Raw genomic sequence first — 23,221 nt, 5'->3', positions numbered from 1 at the left:
ATTTCGATATGAATTTCATACCTTTTGACACTTCTCCATACTTTTTATACGATTTTGGGCATTTCAAATTTTTCACCAAAAATTGAAAAAATGACAAGGGGTTAGCCTTGCTGTTTTGATGAAAATTTGATAAAAAAAACAACTTTTTTTTAAATGCTCAAAAATGCATTTGGAGAGGAATTTCATACTTTCTGACACTTCTGGATTCTTTATATGCAATTTTTACCATTTAAAATTTTTCACCAAATATTGAAAAAAATTACAAGGGGTTAGCCTTGCTGTTTTGATGAAAATTTGATTAAAAGATGACTTTTCTAAAACAGTTCAGAAATGCATTTCGATATGAATTTCATACCTTTTGACACTTCTCCATACTTTTTATACGATTTTGGGCATTTTAAATTTTTCACCAAAAATTGAAAAAATGACAAGGGGTTAGCCTTGCTGTTTTGATGAAAATTTGGTTAAAAAAATAACTTTTTTTTAAACGCTCAGAAATGCATTCGGAGAGGAATTTGATACTTTCTGACACTTTTGGATTCTTTATATGCAATTTTTACCATTTAAAATTTTTCACCAAATATTGAAAAAAATTACAAGGGGTTAGCCTTGCTGTTTTGATGAAAATTTGATTAAAAGATGACTTTTCTAAAACAGTTCAGAAATGCATTTCGATATGAATTTCATACCTTTTGACACTTCTCCATACTTTTTATACGATTTTGGGCATTTTAAATTTTTCACCAAAAATTGAAAAAATGACAAGGGGTTAGCCTTGCTGTTTTGATGAAAATTTGATAAAAAAATAACTTTTTTTTAAGTGCTCAAAAATGCATTTGGAGAGGAATTTGATACTTTCTGACACTTCTGGACACTTTATATGCAATTTTTACCATTTAAAATTTTTCACCAAATATTGAAAAAAATTACAAGGGGTTAGCCTTGCTGTTTTGATGAAAATTTGATTAAAAGATGACTTTTCTAAAACAGTTCAGAAATGCATTTCGATATGAATTTCATACCTTTTGACACTTCTCCATACTTTTTATACGATTTTGGGCATTTTAAATTTTTCACCAAAAATTGAAAAAATGACAAGGGGTTAGCCTTGCTGTTTTGATGAAAATTTGATTAAAAAAATAACTTTTCTCAAAACGCTCAGAAATGCATTTGGAGAGGAATTTGATACTTTCTGACACTTTTGGATTCTTTATATGCAATTTTTACCATTTAAAATTTTTCACCAAATATTGAAAAAAATTACAAGGGGTTAGCCTTGCTGTTTTGATGAAAATTTGATTAAAAGATGACTTTTCTAAAACAGTTCAGAAATGCATTTCGATATGAATTTCATACCTTTTGACACTTCTCCATACTTTTTATACGATTTTGGGCATTTTAAATTTTTCACCAAAAATTGAAAAAATGACAAGGGGTTAGCCTTGCTGTTTTGATGAAAATTTGATTAAAAAATAACTTTTCTAAAACAGTTCAGAAATGCATTTCGATATGAATTTCATACTTTTGGACACTTCTCCATACTTTTTATACAATTTTGAGCATTTTAAATTTTTCACCAAAAATTGAAAAAATGACAAGGGGTTAGCCTTGCTGTTTTGATGAAAATTTGGTTAAAAAAATAACTTTTTTTTAAACGCTCAGAAATGCATTCGGAGAGGAATTTGATACTTTCTGACACTTTTGGATTCTTTATATGCAATTTTTACCATTTAAAATTTTTCACCAAATATTGAAAAAAATTACAAGGGGTTAGCCTTGCTGTTTTGATGAAAATTTGATTAAAAGATGACTTTTCTAAAACAGTTCAGAAATGCATTTCGATATGAATTTCATACCTTTTGACACTTCTCCATACTTTTTATACAATTTTGAGCATTTTAAATTTTTCACCAAAAATTGAAAAAATAACAAGGGGTTAGCCTTGCTGTTTTGATGAAAATTTGATAAAAAAATAACTTTTTTTTAAATGCTCAAAAATGCATTTGGAGAGGAATTTGATACTTTCTGACACTTCTGGATACTTTATATGCAATTTTTACCATTTAAAATTTTTCACCAAATATTGAAAAAAATTACAAGGGGTTAGCCTTGCTGTTTTGATGAAAATTTGATTAAAAGATGACTTTTCTAAAACAGTTCAGAAATGCATTTCGATATGAATTTCATACTTTTGGACACTTCTCCATACTTTTTATACAATTTTGAGCATTTTAAATTTTTCACCAAAAATTGAAAAAATGACAAGGGGTTAGCCTTGCTGTTTATAACTTTTCTCAAAACGCTCAGAAATGCATTTGGAGAGGAATTTGATACTTTCTGACACTTTTGGATTCTTTATATGCAATTTTTACCATTTAAAATTTTTCACCAAATATTGAAAAAAATTACAAGGGGTTAGCCTTGCTGTTTTGATGAAAATTTGATTAAAAGATGACTTTTCTAAAACAGTTCAGAAATGCATTTCGATATGAATTTCATACCTTTTGACACTTCTCCATACTTTTTATACGATTTTGGGCATTTCAAATTTTTCACCAAAAATTGAAAAAATGACAAGGGGTTAGCCTTGCTGTTTTGATGAAAATTTGATAAAAAAATAACTTTTTTTTAAGTGCTCAAAAATGCATTTGGAGAGGAATTTGATACTTCCTGACACTTCTGGACAATTTATATGCAATTTTTACCATTTAAAATTTTTCACCAAATATTGAAAAAAATTACAAGGGGTTAGCCTTGCTGTTTTGATGAAAATTTGATTAAAAGATGACTTTTCTAAAACAGTTCAGAAATGCATTTCGATATGAATTTCATACCTTTTGACACTTCTCCATACTTTTTATACGATTTTGGGCATTTTAAATTTTTCACCAAAAATTGAAAAAATGACAAGGGGTTAGCCTTGCTGTTTTGATGAAAATTTGATAAAAAAATAACTTTTTTTTAAGTGCTCAGAAATGCATTTGGAGAGGAATTTGATACTTTCTGACACTTTTGGATTCTTTATATGCAATTTTTACCATTTAAAATTTTTCACCAAATATTGAAAAAAATGACAAGGGGTTAGCCTTGCTGTTTTGATGAAAATTTGATTAAAAGATGACTTTTCTAAAACAGTTCAGAAATGCATTTCGATATGAATTTCATACCTTTTGACACTTCTCCATACTTTTTATACAATTTTGAGCATTTTAAATTTTTCACCAAAAATTTAAAAAATAACAAGGGGTTAGCCTTGCTGTTTTGATGAAAATTTGAAAAAAAACCAACTTTTTTTTAAACGTTCAGAAATGCTTTTGGAGAGGAATTTGATTCTTTCTAACACTTTTTGATACTTTATATGCATTTTTTACCATTTAAAATTTTTCACCAAATATTGAAAAAAATTACAAGGGGTTAGCTTTGCTGTTTTGATGAAAATTTGATTAAAAAATATCTTTTCTCAAAATGCTCAGAAATGCATTTGGAGAGGAATTTGATACTTTCTAACACTTCTTGATACTTTATATGCATTTTGTACCATTTAATATTTTTCACCAAATATTGAAAAAATAACAAGGGGTTAGCCTTGCTGTTTTAATGAAAATTTGATTTGAAAAATGACTTTTTTAAACAGCTCAGATGTGCATTTCGATATGAATTTTATACTTTTTGACACTTTTTTATACTTCTTATACGATTTTGAGCATTTAAAATATTTCACCAAAAACTGAAAAAAATTACAAGGGGTTAGCCTTGCTGTTTTTATGAGAATTTGATTTAAAAATAACTTTTCTCAAAACGCTCAGAAATGCTTTTGGAGAGGAATTTGATACTTTCTAACACTTCTTGATACTTTATATGCATTTTTTACCATTTAAAATTTTTCACCAAATATTGAAAAAAATTACAAGGGGTTAGCCTTGCTGTTTTGATGAAAATTTGATTTAAAAATATTTTTTCTAGAACAGTTCAGAAATGCATTTGGATATAAATTTCATACTTTCGGACACTTTTCATTACTTTTTAGGCAGTTTTGACGATTTAAAATTTTTTACCAAAAGTTAAGAAATGGTTTTCTAAAACAGCTCAGATGTGCATTTCGATATGAATTTCATACTTTTGGACACTTCTCATTACTTTTTATGCAGTTTTGACCATTTAAAATTTTGTACCAAAAGTTGAAAAAACATCCCTAAAAAGGACAAACACCACTGGATGCAAAGATAAAAGATTTTAAAAACTACCAACAATGAACACTGCACGTATTTAGTATTATAATGAATTTGAGTCCATATTACTCAACACATACAAGACAAACAGACAACTTACATTTTCAAGTTGGTGGCTCCTTTTAATAGAGCAGACAATGGAATTATTGACAAGAAAATTGACACCTTTGTCAGCCTATGATCCTACTCATTTAAAATTAGTAAACCTACGAGTTGACTAAAATCCTAGACCTACTTTTGTACGAAATTATCTCTTAAAATCTATTCATTTCTTGTTTCTCAAACCTACATCCAACATCTTCACCACCAATTTGTCTTCACTGGTATTGCTCCATTCATGTTTTAAAAAATTCCATCCCCAATTTCCTCGATTCTACAACAACTTACTTCTTTACAAGCTGTACAACAAGTGACATGTACAAAACATTTAAACATTTGATCAGTTTTTCCTATGAGCAATCACAGGGCGTACACATCGACTATTCTCAGCTTCTGCCAATTATAAGGACAAGGGAATTTTTTTCCTGTTGCGAATTTCCCCAACATTTATACCTAAGAAATGCAGGTGAATGTGGCAATCTAACACAGAGCAAGACAGCACATCACAGTTCTCTTTTTAATTGGAAAGTATAAAGGCAGATTTTGTTAGGTCACAGACTGCATGATAACCTCTTTGGCCTTGTAAAACTGTACAGGCATTCTTAATTTGTCCAGCATTTCTAATTTAAAAATCGAAATTTCAACCCAGTTGTGACAACCGATTTCTGCCCACAGATGTGACAGTTGCTCCCCCCATCCTTCCATTCTTGGAGTACATTTCTTGCCTTCCATATGAAGTCATCCGTCTAGTGGAATCATTTCTGTCATCAAAGTGTTAGACCACATTTCAATTCTGAGCTACTGAGTAAGTTCAATAACAAAAATAAACAGAACACATTTTTTTCATTTCTTATCTAAAAAAAACAAATTCACCTACAGACCTTACTGTACATTATCTACAAGTGATCTGGAAAATACAAAAACATCTTCACCACACTTTGCATCACATGATCACAGTCATTCATCCAATCACAATGGAACATTACACGTGTTGCATATTCATAAACTAATGCAGGATGTACAATGGTGGTTTTCATGGTGCATGAATAAACATCATTCATTCAAATTGACTTTGTGAACATCAGATAAGATCCAACTTTCAACATTTTGGAAGCTTCGAAATGTGAGGACTCCAATAGTCATCTGACAATTCTGTTGAAAAGGCATTCATCAAAATAAAAGTTAGGTTCTTGTCCCAAACTAATGCCAACTTTACCCAAACAAAACTTGCTTAGTGCACAGTTTAGTTCACAGCCAACTGTGCTACTGACATGTTTCAACAAAGCTGCCAGATCAGTTGGATTGCACACACTTCTGGAAAAGGAAAATAAAAATCACAAAATGAAAGTCGCTGAGAGTCACACAATATGCACGGCACTGAAACTTTGCACAAAAGAAGAAACTTGCCAAACAGACCTCGATCAGCCATCATCCAAATGATAACTACAGACCCATCTCCACAACTTTTGAATATATATAGGGGGCTGATGCACTGCACCTAGTCTGTTAAATGGCATATATCACCAAGGGTCCAAAGATGAAGACTGTCTTGGAATTATATCCCCAAAGACTTGCTTGCTCCATGTAGGAAACAGCGGTTTGATAGTTATCAAATTTATGATACATAGAAAAAAGGAGGAAAACTGTCTCTGTAGCAAATTCACAGGTCTTTGCAGTTTGGTTAAATTACTCCATGATAATGTGAACATTCAAAGTCCTAAAATGGTTCCTGTATATCTTGAAATGCAGAGGTATTAAAAGTCGATTGAAAAGAGATTTAAACCAATCCAATGGTGGCAGGGGCATTTAACCTTTCCAAAGTGTTTCAATAAGGTTTACAGATGTCTAATTTCTCATAAAGGCCATACACATTTCAATGCCAATTCCTTGACAATCAGTGGCAAGTAAATCTTAATCCAAACAATGCGTGCTTCACAAAGTGACGCAAGTCTTGCCAGCCAAAAATGGGCCAAGGGGGAGAGGGGGACTTTGCAAGTCAGCAAGGAGACGCATTTTTGTGTCTGCTCACTCTTCATTTCAACTCTCATTTGAAAGTGACCAGTCCATGCCTTCCAGTTTCTCTTCACAGATTCAACAAAATTCAAACTACAAATTCATATTTATTCAACCACCAAAGTTTCCCCACAAAAGTCTGAATTTTCTCCTTTTTTAACAGAAGCATTATGACAAATAAGTTCTCAAATTCACTGAACACTTCAACGTCTGTATTGCACTTTCTGATTTTTCATCAACTTTTTCAGTGAACGAGAGAGACTTTCATAACAAGATTTGCTTTAAAATAAGATTTTGATAGGCATTTTTGGAATTAAGGTACAAAGAAGACACTAAAAATGGCGAGTTTCAATGCTATGGAAGATGTTGGGCTTTCCACTATCAAAGAAACTTCCAGAAACGTGTTGCACTGACTATAAAAACCTACTTCACGACATCTCAGATCACATTGAGGATTCTCTCCCAATCACTAAAATAAGATGTTATTAACTTACAACTGTAAGGTCAAAGCAAGCTGGAGTGCTCATTGGATTTCCTTCTTACCAATTTATCCCTTCTTAGCTTTTTGGTTCCTTTTTAGAAATCTGCCTGGGTAAGACTTTGGAAGGATACATGATTTCAGTCAATGCAACATGTTTTCCTCTTCCCAAAATTAAAACCTAACTCACACTTGTACAATCTCAAGGGAAAAAACATCTACAAGAAAAAATCACCCTTAATATAAATCTAAAAGAAAATCATGAAAATTAAAAAACATAAATTTGAATACTAAGCCGATTCCACCGTAAAAATCAAATCTCTGGATTAAAAGAAAATGTAATCCTAAAATGTTTTTTTTTACTTAAAAGAAAACATTAAGATCATCTAAGACTTAGGAACCTACTTAATTGGACACCGAACGGCACTATGTACATTCAGCAAGAATGCTTTCTTCAAAAATCAGCCCGTGTGTCCTCAACTATGAACAAAAAAAGCAAGAAAATTCCAAATATCTAATATTTCTAAAATTTAGTTTGGGGCAAAACCGCAGCACAGTGCTAAATACTTACAAGGAAAACTCCTCTCGGCATTCAAGATTTTCACAGCAATCCTTTCCTTGATCTATTTCAATTTCACAGCGAGAGTTAAAGCAATCATTAAACCCAAGGTTTGCATTTTCTACAAAGTGTATCTTTATTTCCTGACACTCAATTTTGGTGCACAAATTTGAGGTAATACAGAGAATCATAGCTTTTCAAGAAATTCTTCCAAAATACTTTAAAATATATTATATATTGCCTGACACAGAGGTAAAGAAGACAGAAATTGCCAGCATGGTTTGGAGTAAGATACACAAGTTTTAGGGGTAACTTGAAGAAGCTATAATCTGATCCAGAAAAGCTTGCAGAAAGTTTTGTCTACATTTTTAACAATTATTTTCCTGAGGAGTTTAGCATCTGTGGCCCGGTCCCCATACTAACAAAAAATAATGTCATTAATAGTTACAGTTTTCTTTAGCCCCTCCGTGTTTGTTTAAAACAAAAAACAATGGCAAATATATTTCTTCTTTTCAAGTTAAACAGCCTTTTTTCATATAATGCTTACTCCTGATTCAGCTGCTATCTTGACAAAATAAACAGATGAATTGGCAAACTAGTTGCTTTTGTTTTTTTCTTCGTCACAAATACATTTCAACAAACGACAATTTTGCAACACACCACCACACAAATGGTACAAACATATCCCTTAAGAACACAGACTAGAAAATACAACTGTTGTGTTTAGAGGACCAGCAATTGGACAATCACGCAACCTTTCAACCTTGACCTATTAACTTCTGGGCCCTGAATGACAACTGTGCACTACTTTACATCTAACAACTATTTCACTGGAATAAGGAAATCAGAGCACCATTTTATTCACTTTTTGTTCTTTTCTCTTTTTTCCATTTTTTTTTTTTATTTCTCTGTTCCCCAGGAATGCTTGTCTACTTTCAATGCATAGATTTTTTTGTGTATCAGTGACTTCACCTTCCTCATCATCGCATAATTTACTCTTTATTTCTAAACTACTGCTACAGCAGAACCAAAAAAGAGACAGCTACTATGTTAACTCATTTTTTGTACAAAACATTACAATACTAAGACTTTGAGGTATTTTCATAAAAAAAAATAGACCAAACTTACAGGTCACACAAAAAACTTTTTCCCTGTTTTACATTCAAGACACCACTCTGATTTTTTGTACCTAAAACAAAAACTCTAATTTCCTAATGTTAATCCTTCACAGGCAAAAATTCAGAAACCTACTGAGGCAAAGTGTCGCCAAGGCGATGTAATTTAGAATGAACTCAAAAAATCAAGACTTTCGATCAAATTTTCAAATATTAAAAAGAAAACCTGGCAACGCTCTCTAGTGACCTTCCTTTTCTTAACTTCTTTCCAGGACCGGGAGAACAGGTCTCACCTGCACAAGGAACAATGCTTTTTACAAGTAACTAACTCTTCCTTCAAACACCATCTTCACTCCTTGCAATTACTAATTAGCTAAAATCAATTCCAAACCCGCCCATTCACAGAAAAATCAACATACACTCTACTTCAGTTTCATCAACTGATTAAAAAAATCTTTCTCAAATACTCATGGATAAAAGAGTCTCTCAAGACAAAAACCAAATAAGAAATTTTCCCTAAAACGCACGAGCCGAATCATAAGAGCCATGATGTTTAAAGACACATAAATCTTATTTTTAAAAAATAGCTCCTTTTTTGAAAAATAGCAAAATAGACTCTACATATATTATTATTATTTTATTATTTTATTTTTAAAATCCTTATAATTCACTTCTGCATTGAATCACCACAGGGGCGTGTGTCTGTCTTTTCATTCGGTTTTTGTTTTTTTTCCCACCATCCTCGGCCACACCAACATAACGGACTGGCTTTTTAGTTGTACAGAGCATTGATACTTCATTGTTTTCTACAAAGATAAGGTTGACGTAAAATTCTACGTGTCGTGAAAAACCCCAAAAGGAAAAAAAAAGAAAAGGAAAACACTCACTTGGACAAAACACTACTCGTTCACACTCATTGTCACAATCACTTCAAAATGTGTCCTTTTCCATTCTGCCAACATTCAACAACAGAATCCTCTAAGTTTAGTTTCGGTCATCAAACTTCTTGTTTTCCCCAAGAAGTCCAACAAGACACAACCATGGACAACACACTGCTAAGCATCGGATGTTTCTCCTTGAATACAAAACCATTTTTTTCTTCAAAATCTTGAAACCTGCAGCGTCAAACAATGCAACACAAAAGGCAACTGTGTGGACAACCGTCAACCCTTGCCCAAAATGCTCCCTCTACATTCACGTGCATGAGTTGTATTTGTTAACTGCACTCATCCACATATGTGAGCGCATATTGGCCAATGTTAAACAGAGAACAAGCTGGAACTCTTGGTAAGAAGCACCCTTTCCATTCCCACTTACTTCCAATCCAATCAGCCTGTTTCCTTGCCCCTCTCATTTCCCAACCATCTATTTCCAAACTGAAACCAAAAGGCGCAATGACATTTTCAAAAAGAAAAATTCCCAGCATTCCATACTTAGCAGTGATGTTTCCTGGCTGTCTGTTGATAACATTTTCCCTTATCGATTCCAAAATGTCAAGCTGCTTTTTTTTCTCTCAGTCCACTGTTACCATTAAATAGTGGACACGGTGGGTTTGTTTTAAAGCAATGTATTAAAGCAACTGCAGCGCCATAACCTGTTTTGTAAGATCCTGACAAAGTTCCCTGACCTCAACCGGAGGAGGTCTGCTCGTTGAACCTTCACTTTTTTCAACGTCTTCCACAAAACTGCGTCAGATAAATGCTCCTTTCTCGGCTTGTCGTCCCAGTAGCAGTTGGTAAACTCCAAAAAGGACAATAACTGTCCCCAACAACTTGCAACTCTCTGACGTCAGTTGTCTTACCCACAATCCTTGTTGACTAGTTGCCATGGAAATCTTGTCAGGGTGTGAGGCATGCAATACCTGCGGAAGTCTAACAGACTTATAATACTGAGATTCGGTTTGAAGAGGACTTGGAGCGAGTTCCTAGTGAGTTTGAAGGGACCTGTGATCCAAAATAAAACAAAAACAAATAAAAAAAGATTTTCTTTTCCGAAAGTTGCCGAACATTAGCAAATACGCTGCAAGCACAAAATTCAAATTTACAGCAAAACTTGGCAATCAAGGCATTCCCTTCTGTCCTACTGATTTTCTGATGCTCATCTGAAAAAAATTCTGTCTATGATTAGCACTCCCAAATCTACCAAAGTCTGACATCTAGTGAAGTAAATCTTGATGAACCCAGGGAGAGTACAGTCAATCCACTGTCATTTAGCACAGGGCTCAGAGATCAAATTCTCTTCTGCAAAACAATATGTTGCCACTTACTGCACTCTGTCAGAAACTGGTAGATTCAGCAAGATCCACAGAAGACAATTCCACCTCGGCTAAGAAGTAAACCAATTCCAGAGCCACCAATTCATCCAAAGAGCAAAAGAAGGTTTGATGAGAGTCAGCTAATAAACTCAGGTATCAACCAACGTTCTTAAAGCAGTTTTACCGACAGATTTCAGGACAGTTCCCAGCAAGCATGCCAGGGGGGTTAGGGTTTACTATACTCACGGCATAATGAAAACACTGGTGTCCCCTGGCTCTCCCCCTCCCTATTTGGCATGGGCTGTGACCACAGGTGCGGCTGCATAATACTGCTGGGGTTGCCCCTGGCCGTGTACGTCCTCAACTTGTTCCTGGGGCGAAGATTGGTTGGAGGTGTGAGGGGATGCATCGGGTGCCTGAACTGTGACACCAGACACATCCTGTGTGTTGAAGGGTGGGGGAGGGGATGGGGGTGGGGGTGGGGTCAAGGAAGGGGTAAGGAAGTGGTGAGGGAGGGGTGGTACAAGGGGTGGGTGATACGTAGCATGGGTTGCGAGCAGTAGGTGTGGGTATTTGTCACAAATGTTCATGTAAGGGTGTGATAGGTGTTTGTGTAGGTGTTTGACATGAAGTTCATTGTGGGGTTTGACATAATGTTCATGTCAGGGTGTGACACAGAGTTTGTGGGGTAGGGATCACATTGTGTCATGATTTGGAAGGCACATATACAATGCAGAAATTTGCACATTCATGGAGCAAAACATGGTTACAGGTGATTTTTAGGGTAATGGAAGGCAACATTATTTCAGGGATGTAGTTTGAAAAGAATGTGATACATTGGTGGAAGATGAAATGGAAGAATAAAACGGTCCAGGAAGTGGTTTGAGAATATGTGATCAGTCATTAAGGTGTATAGAATGTGTGTGCAGGTTTGTGAAAAGATTGAAGATTGCAATGTATATGTACAAACACACAGAGGGTGGGGAAGGGGCGAAAGACGGGGTGCAACAGCCAGGGGTGTGGTGGTGATAAATGAAGCAACAGATACCAACGCCAGGCAGGTAAGGATGGTGAGAAAGGTGACACACCACAGAGCAGACATAGAGGGGGAGAGAGAGGGGGAAGAGAGAGCAAGGGATGATAAGCATGCGAGCTATTCTACGTACTTCAGTCTACACATAAAGCTAATCACATCCATGCATAACGACATTGAATTAATTACCGCAGCATATGTTTTTCAACAACTTCCAACTTCTAACTGGCCAATTTCCAAATGAGTTTCTGGACTATGATTTTGCCGTTTACGTATTTGCTGACATCATTCAATAATTTCAATTCCAGAAATAAATTGTTGTAAATAATTCAATTTTCTAAGTTTGTCTCTCCCCAATCTGACATAAAGAGCTTCTGGCCACAAAGCCACCACCAGCATGCCAACGAAAGACAGTGTTGCAGCCAAGTCCAACATACCGGTAAGTCCCATGACAAGTCTAGTCACGAGTCTTTTCACAGGACAAATGACTTGTGGTGAACTCAACTACAACACTGAAGACACATTATAGAGACAAAATAACAAGCCAAATTCCTTCCGATAATCGGCAGCGCATATAAACCTGCCGAACTGCAGATAATTGAGTAAGTCAGGGCAGTGTGTGTTTTGTTCTCTTTTACGAACGTACGCTGGATATAGGTAAAGCAAGCATTCAGGGGTTTTATCCTCATTGTCTGTGGCAGAAAACTCGGTATCTTATCAGAAACCTCACAGGTTGCTCAATCAAGTCACGGTGGCTGCAGATTGTGCAGTCTTGGGCAGAACACTATCAATGATAGTTTCTTACCAACAGAAAGTACATGGCAACGTGTGAGACAAGAGAAACCAAATTGTCCAAAGAACTTGGCTTGTGACTTCTAGGCAAACAAGAACATTACGTTGAGAATCAGAATCAACTGGGCCAATCTCGTCAAGCGACATCCTAATTTTTTAGTCAGGCAGCACTGCATCTTCTGGGAGCTCAATGATTTTGGCCACATGGAGAACCCAACCCAGTTTGTAATTCATGGTCGGGTAAGGGTACATAGAAATATTCTTTTAATTACCTCGACTGCAACAGGCTGTAGCATTGTGGTCCCGTGTTGATATGCCTGCTGGCCTACGTAAGAACCAGCATGCATGTACTGCTGGGGGAAAAAAAATTGCCAAGTTAGAATTTTCCTCGAGATCTGTAGAAACAATTCTTTTTATTAAAATCAATAAATTAAGATTTATATTTGAGTGACTTAGATAGTAGTAACTTCAACCGGTCTTTGAATGTTGCCTGCAAAGTTTTGTCGGGAATTGTCAAAAAGCTGGACACAATAAACTAGTGGCCAGTGAAGACAGGTTGTCAACATTAAGGCTGAAAAGAATTAGAAGCCATCAAGGCTGGGTCATCCTGTTCACAGGCAGGTGGAAACAGTCCTCTCCTCCAACCAACAGCGTGTCTTGAATTGCCCAAATGCGTAGGGGCTCATGCGCTGAGTAAAATGGCCCTGCAGGAATGGCGTCTCCTTGGAACTGTCTATTGCTAGGTTCTTACCGGTTGTAGTTGAAGATGACTCATCTGTTGAGCTATTTGAGGCATCATGCCGGTGTTCGGTACAGTGAGAGGTTGCTCCATGGTTGGTGATTGCGTGATTATTGATGTACCCTGGATACAATCAACAATAAGGATTGGAATCATTTTAAGAAATCCTGCAAATCAAAGTTTCAAATCGTCCTATCTGGACTGCAAATTAAGAACCAATACACGGTTTTTTGGCATAACCTAGAGATAGACGGAAAACTGGGGTTAAAGGAACAGCCCCATCTCCCTGCACATAATCGCACATATTTACCATATGTGAGCTAACAGGTGTGAGATGCTGCTGAGGAACAATATAAGGTGTAGCAGCCTGGGTCATCCAGCCAGGGTTACTAGGCTGTACTGAGTAGCCAATCTGCTGGGAACCCACAAAGGGTGCGGGCACCATCTGCGTGACCACAGCGTTGCTCAGATTGTGGCTGTTGGAGAAATAATGAAGACAAGATTAGAACAGAATGAAATTGTCAAATCTCACTACACCCTAACAGGAATAAATGTTTATTTTATTTACTGTTATTCAATAAGCCTGCTCACTGATCTCCCACGGAACCCAGCTTACATAATTTAAGACATTAAAATACCCAAAATACAATACAAAAGAATACAAAAGGATAAAAATTAGCAAAAAAGATAAGAACTCATTTTACAAATATAATCAAACCAAAAAAATTGCACAAACAGAGAGATATTGACAATTTCTTTGACAAATTCTGTCTTTTACAGACTCTCAAACTGCTGTGACTCTGACACCAATGCCCAAAGCAACTCAACACTCAGAATGTGAGCTTTGAAGACCAAACATTTGAACCACATCGCTCCCAATACCTACACCACTCATAAATGTCACAGGCCTCACAGCACCCACAGCTGTATCAATACTTCAGCATTTTTGGTTCCTCCACTTGCTATCAAATTCCTAGTCTTCCACGTTCGCTCGTCCAAATTCCAACGATTCACATTTCCTGCACTTGCAACTGTACTCAGTGCATTCTCTGCCTGTACTCAACCTCTACTCAAAGTCAACTCAAGTGCATCCAATAGTTGTGGTTATCTTGTATTCACCAGTACCTTCACACAGGTATATCTGTCCATTCATATACATGTAGCTATTAAATTACACGGAATCAAAAACTGAGGGACTGTGGCTCTTGCTCATAAACCCTGGCCAATCTTCCTTATTTGTAGATTGCTCAGAAGCAAGTGCTCTGCAATACCACTGGCCTAATGAGGGAAAGAGGATAGCAGGTGAATAATAACACCCACATGTTTGAAGCAACACACCCCTAAAGTCCATCCCCCCACTACAATCTCCCCACATACACAAGTTCAGTGACCTCGGGCAAAAAGGTTGCAGATGTTCTTCTCAATGCAAGCACTGAGAGAAGACCGCCCTTCAGGCCAACAGGGCTTAGACTGTCTGCTTAGACACCCACACATAAGCAGACCAAAAGCTTGAGCTTGGCACTGATAAAGGAAAAGCATCTTGTTGGTGACAAACAACTTCAAAACAAGTTGTCTGCTGTCCACGATTTGGCCAGTTCAAGTCTGGTCATTTGTTGCCTCTTTCTGTAATTCTTTTCCCAATAGAATTGTGGCAAAGGACCAAACAAAGGAGAATTAAGACACATTTTTATAATTTATCAGTACCCAGTGGCAGTAGCTAGCTTTGACTTTTTTCTTTAATGTCAAATTAGATTTGTTAAAAAAAATTTTTCTAAACAGTAATCCCAAACCTTAGAGCACTGTTCAAAACTAAAGCTCCCATGTTTAATGCACCTGCTCTCCTCTCGGGTAAATCGTCTGTACGTACCCATTGCGTTGATAGACGGCACTGTCGTAGGAAAGCTGGCCCTGGTCAGGTCGTTGGGCTGTCCAGATTGTAGGTGTCGTTGTTTGCTGCTGCTTGTTGAATTGATTACGTTTCTTCACACCACCATCAGCAAACTTGCATAGTAACGGATCATGCTGGCCTGCGTTGGGTCGGTAGAAGTTGGTAGAGCAAAAAGGAGCGGTTATAAACTCAGAGGAAAACAGTTACTGTGGGCATAATTACAAAACAAAATCCTCCCAACTGGTCTATCCTTAGCCACACCCCTTAGGCAACCCAACGAAATTTTGAACATTTTGTTGGGAATTCTAAGCGTTCCACATCCATTTGTAGATCATGAAATTGGGCAAAATTTCACAAGCTGCACTGACTCTGCCATGATAGGTCAAGTAAAATAGCAACACTGCAGAAATACATGTGCACCACTCAAAAGGAAAATAGTTTAATTTTCCATCAAGTGAAATTTCAATTTCGACTAGAATGCTGTCAATCTGAAAACTGTTATAAACGAGTAAAGAGTGGTTGAAGTCTGACTCACCAGGAACGATGTAACCATTAAACCTCTTGATCACTTCTTCACACTTCTCCTTGGATTCCATTCTGAAAGCGAGGACACACAGAGAGCAGAAAAGAAAATCCATCTCAGTCAATCGTTAAGACTGCTAGACATTACACCTGAACTTGTACAACACCTTAAAATCTAAGCCTCAGAAAAGGATAGGTCAGTGCGCTCCCAGCATGGAAACTATGGGAAGGCCATCAGGATTGTATTTAGAAGCAAACCTAATAATTCAAGACTTGGAAAGATGGGGGCAATTTGTTAATGAAGAGGGACAAACGATAGGCATGTAAGTGTGCATCTTGGACCTTGAGCTAGAAAGGAGAATCCCTATCCTAAAGAAACAAAATTTCTATGCAAGTTAAGTATGTATACATAGCATGAAGAGTGATGCATCACACCAACTTCTAAATCACCCCTTCACGGAGACTGGAGACTAAGTTATGGCACAGCGCCCCCAATGACCTGTGCATAACAGAGTATTAGCATTTCCCCCCCCCTCACCTTGCGAAGCCTACTCCTCTACTGAGTTGAGTTTGGCTATCTCTTAGTATCCGAGTGCTGATGACGTGACCGTACGGCGACAGCATGTTCTCTAACTCCTTCTCGTCGTAACTCTTGGGAAGGTTGGAAATGTACAAATTGGTGGGATCTTGCTCTTGTTGCTGTGAAAATGACAGATAACACAAATCCACAGACACATAAGGGTGAATAGTGGTCAAGGATCACTTTTACAAATGCAAGAGGAGAAAAACTGGGACATTATGAAAGTTTCAAAACATCTTCCATACAAAGCACAATCAAATCGTATTTTTAAACAAGGCAGGTGTTCTTGTATCTTTTAATCAGAAGTTTTTCATTTGGATGGCTTGTTTGCTACTGATGATTTACCATATTTTAAGTGAACCATTTGGAAACCTGTAATTCAGTTTACAGACCATCTCAATGCCTTGTTGCTAAATCCTCGCTTTAAAACCCTAGTCAGGTTGGCTGTTGTCTACAAAGCAGACACAAAAATGGAGAAAGGCAGCTGAGCTGAGTGAACAACCAATTTGCCAACATGTACATGTACTTGGTATGTGCATGCACGGAGCAGAGCAAACAGCCAGCTTCATCTGCATGGCTCATTCCTTCGACAATATCTGATTCGTGTTTGCCTGAGAAAACCCAGACAAGAGCTCCATTATACACCAACGAACGCACATCCCCGAGAAAAAAAGGTGGCATTTACAGGTCCTCCTTGTACAACACATGGAGATGACTTGGAATGGAGTGCAACCACAGATTTGGCCAACAAAGTGAGGAAAAAAAGCCGATGATGAACAAGCTTTCAGGATACCCGCTGAGATGGCCTTACTTCACACACTGGCCTTGCCAGACAAGAGGAACGTGACATCATCTTTTTGTAGTGTCTAAACGCCTTTTTTACATCCAAGGCTAAAGAGTAATGACCAACAAAATGACAAAATAATTTGTTTTCCCAATTATTTCACTCAACTACCGGCCACCTGTGGTTGTCTCATCTTCTGACAACTGACAAGCTCTTCCTGAACACTTTGTTCATTTTTGTTTCAAAGCTGGAGCCAGGACACTGTTACTTATATCTATATGTAGTAATGAGGCCAAATGTTACTGAGTATTAAGTCATCACTGCACCCACTTCCAATCTTGAAAACTAAGAACATGTTTTATTCCAACAACTCAAGTTAAACTAGTGGCTCTGATAGCATTCTAACAACCACACTGCAAATTTTGGTTAACAAACCAACGAGTATACATTTATTTTTATGAAATGTTGCAGTAGTCTGATCAAACAACGCTGCTGTAAGAATTTAACAGCAAATTCTAGTCATGAACAGCACTCTCTAAAACTACAATATTTGAAAACATTGGAAGAGGAACTTGTTTACAAAATGAAAAGCACCTCTGAATTCCAACGTCAAGGAAGAAGCTGAGAAATAATGATCAAAGGGTGGCAGTAAAGACAAAATGGGGGGGGTGGTGTCTGGGATGAAAAGAGGTCGAGAGGCAGCCAGCGTTTCAAGAGGACACCTGATCCAAAGCCAATATCCGTTATGCAGGACGTGCACGGAATATGACTGTAATCAATATTACGCAGTCTCTGGATTTGGGACCTGGACGTGTTTAAAGCCGTGGAAGAACTATGGAGAAAAGTGAAGTCAAAACAGCAACATGATAGTCTTTCCTTTCACCTTTATAGTGTCCAGAATGTCAGTCAGATTTCAGTTGTTCCTGCTAAACCAACCTACACAGGTATTTTTCAAACCACAAACATGGATGAAAACGTACCAGCTGAAAACTACCAATATGAGCACTGTTTTGTCAGGTTGGAAATTTACAAAGGGTACAGTTGCACCATTTTTGTTCACTGGAGTCTTGTCTGATTCTTTCAGTTCAGTTTTAAATTCTAATGAGGGCTAGCTCACCCGTTTGTTCTCACCAAAACTATAACTTACTTAAAAATGTTAAATACAACTAACCTTCACTCTGCCTAAATACCTTGGTTTTGATGAAGGCAAAAGAAATGTGATGTGAGAACAATACAAACCACTCACTGCAGGCTATGAACAACGACACACATGAAGGTAACTTGTTGACATTTTAGTCATCTGGCCAGGTTCCTACAAAATGTTTCTTGTGAGGAAACAGAAACGGCATTTGTTCTGCTCCATTTCTCCCTCTCTCTCTCTTTATGGGGGACATCTTTTTAGCTCAGTTCGGTCTATCTGTACTGGTGATAAAACACCAGCTATGCGAGCAGGAAAGCAGGCCATCAATAAACTAATAAGACTTCACAGAGACTGTTGACTGGAACAGCTTTGAGAGAAAAATAATCAGGAGAAAATGTCTGGAAACTATCATGGGGGAAGAGGAGAAACACCCACTCAGAGCTGCTACAAAACATGGGTAATTTGTCAAGATCTTTTATGGAATGTGGGAGCCTTTTGAAGTGAACAACGACTGGATTGTTAGAAATGCCTGGAAGAGAAGCAGTCTGGGCCACAAACATGACAACGATTCTAATGAGAGAAGGAAAAATGTAAGTTTATGACATTCTTGCTCATAAACTTTGAACCCCAATTCCAAATAAGCGCTGTGAAAACACCTTACACTGTGTGAGGACAAGGCAGGAATTCAGTTGAGGAATGTGGTGAATTTGTGGTCGGAGTTTGGCTGTTGATGGACCTCACTCACAAGTTTCTTCCATTCAGGTTCAGGTCTGAACTGGAATCTCATTTTAAACAAATTCTAAATTGTTTCCATATTTGGACTTCAAACGCGCAAATATCATGTGCATCATATTTACTGCTAAAAAGTTCTCTGAAACTAATTTTTGCTACAGTGCAAAAGCACGTCTAAAATTTTTGCAAAAATGATACTTGGCCATGTGGGGAAGAATCCTTTCTTGGCCATTTTCTGACATCTGGTGATGTCATGATGAGGTCAACATTCCCTGTACAGCTTGAGTTCACATACTTAAGCCCTTTTTCCCTTGGATTGTTAATGTTGGATGATTTAACATAAAAGTGCCCAAGGCATCATGGATCAACTGAAAAGTACAGCCACCTAGCCTGGGCATCCGGTACCAAAATTGTTCAACAGAGGGCCAATGAACTGGGAAAAGGCAGGTATGGCAGACAGGGTAGGTATGAAGAGCTCTCGCTTGACAATCTCTTTGGTTTCAGTGTGATGGAGCTACTTGTCCTGTCGAGCCAGACAAAAAACAAATGAGAAGGCAAGAAATCCTCATCTCAAGTGCAGGGAGACATCCCTCCCCCCCCGGCCCGCCGCCCGCTGCCCAAAGAAGAATCATCAGCAAGCCATGTGATCACTCACTCAACTCCTCTTGTCTTTTCTGCGTCTTGGAGCCGGAGCTGAAATAACCAGTGCAAAGGCCCAGCATGATTGAGTCAGTTGTGCTCTGCTGAATTTCGCAGAGCAGAAACAAACGTCTCATTTTAAGAATGGAAAAGGACTAGCATATAAGCAAAACAATGTTGACTTGAAAGGAATGTAATATGAATAACAACCTTCTAAAAAGGCTTGAAATAAGAAATATCCATAACCAAAATGATCAGCGGTGAGCACAGTTAGTGGTCAATTAACCAAAAGGGGTGGGCAAACATTGTCAGTCAGGTGACATATCAGTGATTGGTGGTACCACCTCTATGGTGGTATCTAGTGGTCAGCAATTGCATCACTGCAAAACCACAGGGGGTCTTGCAAACCCAAACCCCACACAGTCAAAAGTACATTACCAGCTGAACAAGTGGTAAACCCATATCAGGGTACCATCTAGTCACATCTCCAGTTCACTGCACTTGGGAATCATATTTGTAGCAATGATCTCCTAGTTTGTATTTCAATACCATACATGTCTGTATTTTTAATACGAGTAGTTCAGTCCAGTAAGGACAATGATTGGTGGCCTTAAGCCATCTCCATAGAAACCAGGAACCCAAACTTCACCGAACACCACTGCCAGAGGTTGGAAATGGCCACTTCACTTTCCAGAAATTTTCTATGTGCTTAGACAAGAATTCCACGAGGTAGTGTAAATAACTGAGCCAGAATTGGCCAAATGAATCAGAATCTGGATGTGGAACAGAACTATTACCATTTCTCTGAAAATCCTCAGGCCTAGTTCACCCAATATTTCACTGATTCTCATAAACTTGGGCAAACTTGTAGAATTCTCAAAAAGTGCCTGTAGTGTTTCCTTTTTCTACGAAAAACCACTTTATGTACAGACAGATTGCGATCCTCCTACAAGCCAGCTACCTGCAGAGTTCCTCAGGTGGACACAGCCTTCATGGATTACAAAATTCCAGTAACCCAGACTGATTCACCAAAACACATCTCAAATTTAACACGCCCAACTTTGTGCCAGGATGTGTCAAACTGCAAATGGGCTTTCGGTTCAGACAGACAGATCATTCAGACAGATGTGTTTCATGTTAGCTGGGGTCCCTCCAATAAAATTCCATGACTTTTCCCCGATATGTCCCATGCCACAGGAACCCCAGTTACTGAGCGTACGACACTTCCATGCCTGTTACAGAAATTGCCTGTCAGCTTTCAAAAATAAAGATAAACTGATCAGTCAGAGAGACCTTTTCTGACCCCTTTCTGAAGAGCAAGTCTCCACAAACAAACATCTAACTGTTTTCATCCTACGGAAGCCATCAAATGGGCTCAAAAGGAGTACTGGAAAGAAACTAAAAAAAAAAAGCATCCCCCCCAAAAATTAATGACTCATGGTTTCTGAATTCCTGTCAGTTTTGATGTGATTACCCTAGATTTTATTTCCTTTCTGGTTACTGGTGTGTGTGTGTGCCAGCTCCGATGAGAGAGAGAGGTACCACAATCATAAACACACCCTTGATTCAGAGGCACGTTGAAACCACACCATTCTACAATGCAATCTCATCTGACCAATGTCACACCTCAAAATGACCAGACTTCACCCAACATTAAACCTCCAATTGGAATGCAGATAACATGAGTCACCATTTCAGAGAATCTCCAGATTTCTTTCTGTTTCAGGAGCGATGTCAGATTAAATTTCACTCTGACAGACTGCGAATGCAGGAGCACAGACTCAAATTAACAGGCTTCTTCAAGGCCAAGAGATGTCTTGAATGCTGAAGTGGGTAACTAAAGTCTTGCTTATGACCTGCATGGAATCATAACCACCTTTCACATGGAAACTACCACTATGTGAGATGGTCCTCAGGTCATGTGATGGTTAGCAGGTCAGGTGATAGCCATCAGGTGGCCAACTGTACACTGTGGCTAGTGTCAGGATGACTTAAGCTATATTTCTAGAAATATTAACACAAACAACCACAAACTCTTCATCAGCAAGTACAGCCAAAACATTTCATGATATGTTGATGATCTGGGTCTGTCGCCAAGGCACACTCCAGGCAGCAGTGAGGGCACTTTATAAAAATGCATGACAGATTCGGAAACAAAACACTTTCTCTCATGGCCTTCTTTGATGCACCAGAGTTAGAAGATATCAGTTACCTCAATGTAAAACCAGATACTTGAAGTCTTTCAAGACAGGCAATACCAGCTGTCAGCCTTATATTGAATTCTATGCATAGTACATGATGAACCAGGCGCCAATATGCAAATGATAGTGACACACACTATGGTGAATAATAATTAATCAAGTCCAAAGTGGGGGAACCTTGGCTTTGGAGGGGGGAAATTGTAAAACTAGAGGTGTGTATTTGGAAAGTTGGGAGAAAAATAAATACCATGGTGCACAAGACTTGAGATGGTGCTTTTCAGTTTGATTTAACATCATACAATGTCAGGGTTAGTCTAACTTGGACACAGTCTTAACTAAATCTTGAGAATTGTCTGACAAAGTGTCATGACCGCTGAAGAGATCTCAAGAACCACTGGGCAACCAAACATTCTGCAGACAACAGGAGTTAAACAGGGAGGATAATCTGTCATTACACTGGATTATAAATGATGCTTTTAAACGGAAAAAGGCTGGAGTGGTGGAAAGTTTTTGCCATACAAACTATTTTTTCCCAATCCTGTGACTCTACTGGCATGTTTCAGTCCAAACAATTGGGTTTTATTTCCTTCTGGGGGTTTTGACAGGGAGAGCCCCTTCTACAGACGGCAGACCCAGAATGAAAAACCTCTCACCCGGATATACATAATGATCATGAACACAATAAAAGTAATTCCTCAAGGCGACCTGTCAGATGGTATTGTGGTCAGAGAGACATTCACTGTAGAAAGGGGAAAAAGCTCGAAATTATTTCCGTTTATTTGGCAACAGCATTCAATCGCCCGGGCTTAGAGAAGGAACAAGGACCAACAAGTCCGTGGGGTTTCTTGGCTAGGTTACCAGCTGAATTACCCTAGAGATTATGAAAAACTTGGCTGGTTGTCAGTATGTGAAGTTCTTCCTGTTAAGAATTCTATAGGCTTGACCTGCGGACCTACCAACTTTGGTGATAGATTAATTTGAAGCTTTGAAATTTGGTCAGACAGAGATTAAATAATGGCCTTCATTCATTTCAGAAAGTAGAGACTTAAAAACTGTAAGCGTGACAAAAAATATTCCAGGACCAAGAAATGGTTGGCATTGAAATGCAGAAACTGAGAATATGCCCGACTGGTGACCCACACCCAAATGTAAATTGAATGTCCAACTTGCACATATTTCTTGTTGAGGGCAAGGCAGGCAAGTCAAGTAAGGCTTGTCAATCAAACACTTGGCCTTCGTTTGAAACACAAATCACCCTTCCTCTCCAGAAAGCAAAGTTGATCAACAAGAGGGTTCATCCAATTCAACGAGGAAATGAATTTGATCCAACAGAAAGGCTTTCACTGAGGCTTACATTATCTGTGTTTCTGGACGGTTCATGGTTGTCTGTTGCCAAGTTGACCGACTTCTTCTGACCCTTCTT

The 23,221-nt window shown here is 37.8% G+C and overlaps 1 protein-coding gene across 13 annotated transcripts in view; it reads right to left on the bottom strand.

Annotated features, from left to right (window-relative positions):
• Positions 1–4,325: 4,325 nt before the first annotated feature.
• LOC110973566 (RNA-binding motif, single-stranded-interacting protein 1-like) overlaps positions 4,326–23,221 on the bottom strand; it is a 134,735-nt gene continuing 115,839 nt past the window's right edge. For 9 of the 13 annotated variants that reach the window (XM_087148043.1, XM_022224467.2, XM_022224471.2 and 6 more), the window contains 8 exons: positions 16,260–16,420; positions 15,735–15,796; positions 15,179–15,338; positions 13,622–13,787; positions 13,324–13,434; positions 12,845–12,925; positions 10,994–11,187; positions 4,326–10,436 (listed from right to left, as the gene is read on the bottom strand). In XM_087148043.1, the coding sequence (XP_087004169.1) occupies positions 11,035–11,187; positions 12,845–12,925; positions 13,324–13,434; positions 13,622–13,787; positions 15,179–15,338; positions 15,735–15,796; positions 16,260–16,420 (894 nt within the window). In that variant the 3' untranslated portion in view covers positions 4,326–10,436; positions 10,994–11,034. The remainder of the gene's footprint in view (positions 10,437–10,993; positions 11,188–12,844; positions 12,926–13,323; positions 13,435–13,621; positions 13,788–15,178; positions 15,339–15,734; positions 15,797–16,259; positions 16,421–23,221) is intronic. The other 4 variants (XM_022224468.2, XM_087148052.1, XM_022224470.2 and 1 more) reach the window with 3 other exon arrangements.

The sequence above is a fragment of the Acanthaster planci genome, linkage group LG17 (genome assembly GCF_054643075.1).
Source record: "Acanthaster planci isolate LZ-2023a linkage group LG17, COTS_SCS, whole genome shotgun sequence".
NCBI lineage: Eukaryota > Metazoa > Echinodermata > Asteroidea > Valvatida > Acanthasteridae > Acanthaster > Acanthaster planci.
Note: the sequence above shows the minus strand (reverse complement) of the source record. Positions and strands in the feature narration are given on the sequence as shown.